This window comes from Sprattus sprattus (genome assembly GCF_963457725.1).
Source record: "Sprattus sprattus genome assembly, chromosome: 6".
NCBI lineage: Eukaryota > Metazoa > Chordata > Actinopteri > Clupeiformes > Clupeidae > Sprattus > Sprattus sprattus.
The window spans coordinates 4,966,456-4,975,386 of record NC_137925.1 but is presented as its reverse complement, the minus strand read 5'-3'; the positions used below and the strand labels follow the sequence as shown (position 1 = coordinate 4,975,386).

Genomic DNA, 8,931 nt, shown 5'->3' with positions numbered 1-8,931 from the left:
ATTTTGTTGTCTCAAAATAAATGGTTTCAAAATACTCCTCCTTGAATCCTCATTTCTGACCGGCTAATCCCCAATGACTGCTCAGTACACTGCCCTGATTTGTGATTGAATGAATGCACTAATAGCCTTATGTTATTATGCTAATGAAACGCACCTTTTCGCATGAAACTGATTGCTCAGTCGGTATGTTACCATTCAATCAATCTCTGGAGTCTACGTGCCTAGTATGTGTGTTAACATACAATGAAAATCATTTTCGAGATTACTCCAGGGTGGCACGCTGTTTGCGTTGAGGCATTGGGATTCTCATTCATTCGACTTCGAGTTTAAATTAGGTCTTCTTCGGACGTGCAGCGCCTGATTCGGATCCTGCATGGTTAAATGGGCTACTGAGCAGACGCCTGACTGACTCTCCACATGGATTTTTCTTCTTTTAAATCTAACCAAAAGCCCCTACTGTCTCACACCATGACTTCCTTGAAATACACCATTTCGGTTGAAACCACTGTGTCAAGCAGGAATTAGATTTGTGACGTCTTTCCCACCAACGTGGTAGTTACAATTCCCTCAGTGTTGTAAGACAAGCCTCTCATCCACGCCTGTGGAAGAGATATAAAAACACCAAAAGCATATTCTCTCATTCCCTTTCTACTCGGCACATACACTCAACCCTCGGAGAAAATTCACAAATCACATTTTGCATACAAAGTACAGATTATTACATTCTACTTCATCAGGGCAGAGTTTGGCAAACTCAAAGAGTGGCTAGAGTCTTACTAGCAGCTACGGGTCCCCTCTCCTCACCTAACACCGGTCCGAAGAAAACTGCATCAGACTACCTCCACTGCCTGTTCATCACCAGACCCTGGACTGCTGTGTGTGCGACATGCTCTGGTTTGCTGTGTTCGCTGCTGCGGTAGCGGTCTGTGCCGCCCTGTCCGTTTACTGGTTCTCCAGGAGGCCCACGGTCTTCTCTCAGGAGTGCCTGCGGCCACCGGCCCCTCTGGTGCTGGATCAGAAACAACGAGACCAGGTGCTGAAGAGAGGTAGGCGGTTTGGGTAGAGACCATAGACATATATAGACTTTATGTCTATGGTAGAGACGCTCAGTTCAGCTCTGTAAGAAGTGAGCCATGAAGCAGTAGAAGCAGTTGCTTATGGGTCATTGCGTCCAGTCTGCACTTTGGGGTAATTCATTGTTGTAGGCGTTTTATATTTATATTAATATTATTGGTTTAGAAGTAAATAACTGACCTTTTTGTGTTATTTTGTGTGTGTGTGAGTGAGTGAGTGAGACAGGTATACAGGCCTCTGAAAGCCATACAGGTTTAAAAAGTAGTATTCCAACCCAATACCATTTGAATTTCTTGGCTCTTAGAGTCAGACGTGTTTCTTCTGACATAAGACCACTGTTTGTCTTGAGGAATATTTCTACATTGCTAGGTTTGCCTTTCACGACCATGACATTTTCTTACTTTCACACTTTCCTAGGATCCCTGTGGTCATGCACCATCTTTTATTTTAAAATATTGTACTTTGAGGCTCTGCAGTCATGGGGAATTAATTGTAAGGCCTCTGGCACAGTCACATTTTCGGAGGTTAACACCACAGTGACCTTTCACTGTCACCATCTTGCTAATGGATTGTATGTGCCCCGACATGCCCTGAGCAAGCTCTCCCACCCTACTCCTTCTAATAATCCGGCTATTTAATGGGTCCGCAATTCAGAAGAGCAGGAAGAAAAGAATGATTCATTTTTAAGAGCGTGACTCAGAAAAGAGAGTATTGACCTAAACTGAATGATGAGAGGAAATAGGTCACTGTGTGGGCTAATTCTCTCCACGCTAACACTCTAACCCCACCCAAGCCTAGCACTCTGTTGACTGAAAGAGCTTATCTCCACATCGCATTGCTTCCATAAAGGTTTCCGTAGAGACCGCATTCCGGAGCGCCTGGATGCGGTTGTCATTGGCAGCGGCATCGGAGGCCTGTCTGCGGCGGCCGTGCTGGCTAAAGCGGGGAAGAGGGTCCTGGTCCTGGAGCAGCACGACCAGGCAGGAGGATGCTGCCACACCTTTGAGAACCAGGGCTTTGAGTTTGATGTGGGTAAGATGCTGAATGTCAATGTGACATCCTCAGAAGTGCGCCCTCCATTTTCATGTCCAGGTCCATGGCAGTAAAACCCTAGTGATCCCAGAGGCCCACGCATGTGTACAATGAATCAAATGTCTGTTAATTCAATTTATGTTATACTATGGAATCCTATACTAACCTTCTTGATTAAATGTGAAACATATATTTTTTATCCCACATATTCAACACCCTCCACACCAGAACTGCACAACAGTGCCTTTCATTTAGGACACATTTCATCCAAAGTTGCTGTTTTTATATGTATGTTTGTGTGTGTATATATATATACTGTATATATATATTGTATAATAGTACTTGAGGAAGGAGTTATGATTATGTTTAGGGCTAGTGACAGGTATTGTTAGTGTAAGTAACAGCATTATAAATCACCTCCTTAACACAAATAGTATCTGAGGACACTGGACATAAAGCCGAACCCCTGTTTTCTCCTCTACACCCCCTCCGTGCGTCCCGCTTACCCCACCGCAGGCATCCACTACCTGGGTCAGCTGCACGAGAACAGCCTGCTGCGCGTGGTCCTGGACCAGATCACGGAGGGCCAGCTGCAGTTCGCCCCGCTGGAGCAGCACTACGACTCTTTGGTCATCGGACAGGGGGAGGACCGCAGGGAGTACCACCTCCTCTCGGGCAAGACAGAGATGCACGAGTGCCTGCGGAGGCAGTTCCCCGAGGACACGGAGGCCGTGGACGAGCTGATGAGGCTCGTGAAGGTGTTTTAGTGCGTTCGATTGTGTTTCACCTCATCTGGTTCATCTAGAGAGGGACGACAGTGGTCCCAGAGGTATAGAAGTCGTCTAGTAATCAGAAGTTTGCTAGTTCGATTCCCCGTCGAAGCGTCCTTGAGCATGACACTGAACCCCTAATTGCTCCTGATGTGCAGTGTGCCATCAGTGTATACATCCTTGTAAGTCGCTTTGGATAAAAGCGTCTGCTAAATGACTAACTGTAAATGTAGAGAACCGATACAGGGTCTTGCTGTTGTTGGCGCCGTTATGGAGGAACTGTGCATTTGAACAGTGAACTTGACTCCAAGCGCATGTACAGACTGAACTTTAGTTCGCCTCAGTTGACCACAATCTGAGCACAGAGTAAAGTAGTCAAACGTATCAGCACACTGCAGTCTTCATTGTAACACTTTGAAGATCAAAGCCATACAAAAAAACAGTATCCATTGTTTGGCTTGTTAAATTCATATCAGTTATATATCAGTATATATATGTGTGTTTGTGTGTGTTGCGTACATTTGAGTACACGCATTTCTGAAAATTTTACACATATATTTATTATATTTGACATGGATCATTTGTTGTGTTCCCCCCGTCGCCCCCCCCCCCCCCCCCCCCCCCCCCTGCCTCCCTCCAGCTGTCCGCTCGGCACACCCCTCTCCTGGCCACGCTGAAGCTGCTGCCTCTGTGGCTGGTGCGTCCCCTCATCAGATCAGGCCTGCTGGGACTCCTCTCCCCCGTGTTCCGCCTCTCCGGAACCAGCCACTCCAAGCTCGTGTCCAGCCTGACCCGCAACAAGGACCTGCAGACCCTCTCAGCGTACCTCTTCTATGGTCAGTGACACAAGGGCGCACGTGACTCATGTGGCTGTTTGCTGTGAAGGCTTTCTTGAAGGCTGTGACCGTAGATAACCGATAAAGGGTTTTTATACCCAGCAGTGTTAAATACCATACCATAAGAACCATGAGTTCTGTGGAACAGGCAGCAGTGAAAAGAGTGTGTTGGCATGTGGCTTCGATTTAGCTTTATCGATGAATCTTTTTTTAAATATTAAATTGTATAGCAGCTTCTCGTTAAATTGTATTTGTGGAAAGGATGATATGCACAGCAAAGACTCATCTGATAACGTATTAGCTAGGGCAATCCTAAACCTCCTGTCTTAGTCTTATTACTAATTCCATTTGATGCACTGCACTGCAATTTGTTTATTTCATCGCCATCATCTCACCTGCATGTCTGTTACTTTCTATGGTGAATCACAGGTGTGCCGCCAAAAGATTCAAGCTTCCTCATAAATGCGCTGCTCCTGCATCACTATAAGAGAGGCGCTTACTATCCACAAGGGGGCGCCAGCGAGTTTGCCTTCCACATTATCCCAGTCATCCAGCGAGCTGGAGGCGCGGTGCTGGTCAGAGCTCCTGTGCAACGCATCCTGGTCAACCCCGAGGGTTCTGCCATTGGTGAGAGAAGCCTTTTGCCACCGTATTTATTACATGGCCGTACATTCCTAACAACAATCAGAACTGAATTTTATAATGAGAGGTGAAATGGGTGTCAATTTATGAATTAAAATAAAAACGTTTTGTTACAGCAGTGGGATGAGAGTCAAGAATGTATAATTTGGCAAAGCCACATGTTTCACTCTGTGATGACCTTTTCACCTTAAATGCTTTCCAGGGGTTACGGTGAGAAAAGTTGAAGAGGAAGTGGAGGTGCTAGCCCCTGTGGTAATCTCTAACGCTGGCATATTCAACACGTTTCAGAAGTTCCTCCCCTCAGATGTGAATGCCAAACCAGGCAAGTGTTTCACCGTATACTGTACTGTCAGTAACCTCATTGAATAGTAATAGTAAGACACTACACTAGCACTAACTAACTCCTCCATAGTTTATTAGCATTCTTTTGACTCCATGTTACTGAGTCAACGAGGACAGATACCATGCAGCCTCTTCTTTAAGCTCAGAGTCATGGTCTTATGGGTATTAAATCATTCAACCAGAAAATATTCTTAAAGTCTATGTTTGGTTGAACAGAAATCCGGAAGCTGCTGGGCATGGTTCAGCATGGAATGGGCAGCTTCCTGGTGTTTGTGGGTCTGGATGGAACAAAGGAAGAGCTGGGCATCGTCTCAACCAGTTTCTGGATGTACAAACACAATGACTTGGACCAGCTGTAAGAGCAGTAGAACTTTTTTTCTGTCATTTGTCATGCATCGTTTACCATTCAATGTAGTCGTACGTTTTTATAATACATGATAGATACAGTTTGTATTCATGAACACAAATAGCAGTGTACATCATACAGTTAAACAAGGTCTTCATGTCTCCAAAGTTGATGATAGTACTCTTAGATGATAAAACAGGACATGAGCCTAACTGTTGCTCCCAATTTTCTTCCAGAATGGAAGGTTACAATTCTCTAGGTAGGGAGGAAGTCGTGGGAAACATCCCAATGATGTTTATAACGTTCCCGTCCGCCAAAGACCCAACGTCCAGCATTCGCCACCCAGGTAAGTCTGATTACATAATGGCTTCTCTGAAGATGAAATCAAAATGTCAAACTTGAAAATGAACATGTCAAACTTGTTAGATTCAGCCTAAGTGAAGTATTGCAATAATGTTCATAAATGGATATAAATACGGATAAAAGTAAGAAGGAAAAGACCTTGAGCCGGAAAGACCAATCCCTATAATGGCAGCCATGCTTTTCAGGGAATTTAAGAGGCAGAAACCCAAATAGCTGAAATGATGTTTAAACCAGAAATGGCCTCTCAGGACAAGACAAGGACAAATTATAACTCAAGCTATCTTTTCTTCCTCTTGTCTTCTCTGGTGTGTCAGTGAAAATAAATGCATGTCGTCTGTGACCTTACATTCACTCTCTATCACTCCTAGCTGTTGTGAGAAGACTGTCTGTCAGTGTGTCTTCATAAACTTGTCATAAACGTGTTCAACGCGCTATTTTATGAGCATCATACTGAGATAGGATCATATGAGTGTCTCACTGTATCTGTGCAGTTCTTCAGAAGGTCAAGGGGAATAACAGCAACATTTTAGGATAAATAAACAAGTATCCAGGAAGGATATAGTAGTAGTAGTAGGATACATTAGCCAGACCTCGTTTATATTTAGTCCAGGATTCTCATCTCATACACTTTTTATCAAATTCATTGAACTTCTTCTTACAGTCCTCTGGCTGTCCATTGTGTGTGATAACTTGCATCAGTGTATAGTATATTCAGCATTTTGTGTGATACTTCATTACAGTCACGTGTTCCTTTTTTACCCCAAAGGGAAGTCTTGTATGACCATGCTGACCATGGCCAAGTATGAGTGGTTTGAGGAATGGAAAGACACGAAGCTGAACAGGAGAGGCCCTGACTATGAGGATCTGAAGATGAGCATGGCCAAGGAGCTGCTGGAGTGGGCTCTGCAGATGTTTCCCCAGCTCAGGGACAAGGTATGACCACAGCTCACTCAGCTGACCGTGCAGGTGGAAGATAAGAACGTAATGGTCACTATGACCATATGTCCATGCAGAAGGCTTTTACAACCACAGAAGGCTTTTACAACCACAGGTGTTTTTTTTTCTACAGTAGCTGTACACACTGGGAAAAAAGAATGTTCAAGGTCTCACCAAGGACTGTGTCTTTCTCGGTCCCACAAAGACTTTTGTTGTTTTGTTCAAAAGTACTTATTTAATTGAGCTACAATAATTGTATTATAATCTACATTTTTTTTCGTTCATCCCGAGTGCATTTAGCAAAACAATTTCATACAACAATAGATATGAAAATGACACTGAATATTACTGGTAAGGCATATTCCTTAGTTTACCACAGCTATTGCATATTTCCAAAGAAACTTACATTACAATATAAGGGTTTGCATTGTATCATCCTGTGTGCTCCCTGTAAATCTGCCCTCCAATGTTAGCGTTGATTGTGCCTGGCTCTAACTGCGGAATTACTAGACTTCAAACAGAAACACCAGCTAAAAGAATCCTACACTGTAGCCGTTCTATCACTAATATTCTAGAACAATACAATTACAGGGGAGTTTGGCTCAATGAGAAGCATGTAATTATGGTCAGAGGCGCAGAGGGTTGATCTGACACTTTCCGAGCTGCAAATACACAGGGCTCTGCGGCGGGGGTGCATGGGAGGTAATTAAAGCATTCGGTGTGTTGTGTAATAATTGCATGGGGCATCGCAGACTGTAAAAACAGGGTGATTAAAATGGCATCGAGAGTGTGGCAGAGTTGAGTTGAGTTCTGCCATACACAGAGGACGATGTCACACATGCTTGTAGGTAGGGTAGGGTCATGAATGTAACCTGGTCGGTACGGTAAGGTGAAGACTAGACCCTTGTAGGTGGGGTAAGGTGAGGACTGTAGCCTTGTAGGTGGGGTAAGGTAAAGAGTGGACCCTTGTAGGTGGGGTAAGGGAAGGACTGTAGCCTTGTAGGTGGGGTAAGGTTTAAGAGTGGACCCTTGTAGGTGGGGTAAGGTGAGGACTGTATTTGATCTGCTCCTCCTCCTCCTCCTCCTCCTTCTCCTCCTCCTCTTCTTCCTCCTCCTCCTCCTCATGGCGGATGTCATCTCTTGAGGTGGTGTTCATGGAAGCCTCCACCCCGCTGACCAACATGCACTACCTGGGAGCCCCGCGTGGAGAGATGTACGGAGCGGAGCACAACCTTAACCGCTTCAGCCCAGAGGTGGTGGCTAGTGTACGGGCACAGACACCTGTTAAAGGCCTCTTCTTAACAGGTGAGACCCACAACCCAAAGTCAAAAGAATGGCTACGTTTATTCATGAATGTATCTGTGTATGGAGCACTATGTTGCTAGTCCATGGTCACATCATAATCATGAAGCTGCAAAGAGGTAATTTTAAGTCACCACTGCAAGTCAGAATTGTAACAGGCCAACATGTCTATGTCTATGTATCAGAATCAGAATCAGAATCAGAATGTCTATGTAGTAGGCTACAGTAGACTGCTTCAGTGATAGATAGATACTTTATTTATCCTGTAACAGGCCAACATGTCTATGTAGTAGGCTACAGTAGACTGCTGCAGTGAGTGATAGATAGATACTTTACTTATCCTGTAACAGGCCAACATGTCTATGTAGTAGGCTACAGTAGACTGCTGCAGTGAGTGATAGATAGATACTTTATTTATCCTGTAACAGGCCAACATGTCTATGTAGTAGGCTACAGTAGACTGCTGCAGTGATAGATAGATACTTTATTTATCCTGTAACAGGCCAACATGTCTATGTAGTAGGCTACAGTAGACTGCTGCAGTGATAGATAGATAGATAGAGCAGATGCAGTGCTGCAGTGGCTCTGATCAATACAAGTGAACAGTTAACAGTAGACTGCTGCAGTGGCTCTGATCAATACAAGTAAACAGCTACAGTAGACTGCTGCAGTCACTTTGATCGATACAAGTGAACAGCTATCTTTCCAAAGGAAGAGATGATGTAAGTGAGATGTACAGTCAGATGTACAGTTAACCATGCGATGGCTGGGACAGCAAACTTCAAATGACCATGTCTTATTAGTGTCTGTTGTGGTGTCTGAACAGATGCTCCTAAAAGCTTTTATCGTTACCTCTTGTGTTGTGTTGTGCACCGCAGGCCAGGATGTGTTCTGCAACGGGATGGCTGGTGCCTTGCACGGAGGTCTGCTGTGTGCCTCCGCTGTGCTGGAGCGCATCCTCTACATCGACCTGCTGAGGCTGAAGAAACAGCTGAAGAAGCAGAAGGCACTGAAGAGGGCGTAGGTTTAACTAGTGCTGTATACCCACACATTTCTTACAGGACAGGGGCCTAACAAGGCCTGATTGGATTGGCTGTTTGACCTGCCAGAAAATCAAAAAGGGTCGGAAAGAAGGATTCCCCCAGTTATGGTTTCTCGTCAGACCTCCATGCATACCGTTTAAAAGGTTCACTTTGGGATCTTTGTAGTGTCAACTGGTTAGAATTTTCAGTCTGTGCCATTAAATCAATGGGAATTAAACAGTCGTCACAGCTTTGTAACTTCGATT

General features: G+C 44.6%; 1 protein-coding gene across 1 annotated transcript; it reads left to right on the top strand.

The window, feature by feature from the left end:
* Nucleotides 1-886: 886 nt before the first annotated feature.
* LOC308366570 (all-trans-retinol 13,14-reductase-like) lies at nt 887-8,667 on the top strand (the record flags this gene model as incomplete). Its single annotated transcript, XM_080840286.1, has 11 exons — nt 887-1,046; nt 1,924-2,106; nt 2,623-2,864; nt 3,517-3,712; nt 4,142-4,339; nt 4,557-4,676; nt 4,913-5,051; nt 5,279-5,388; nt 6,172-6,338; nt 7,487-7,646; nt 8,522-8,667. 11 exons carry the CDS (start codon nt 887-889, stop codon nt 8,665-8,667), a joined length of 1,821 nt encoding a protein of 606 aa, XP_080696412.1.
* Nucleotides 8,668-8,931: the final 264 nt, after the last annotated feature.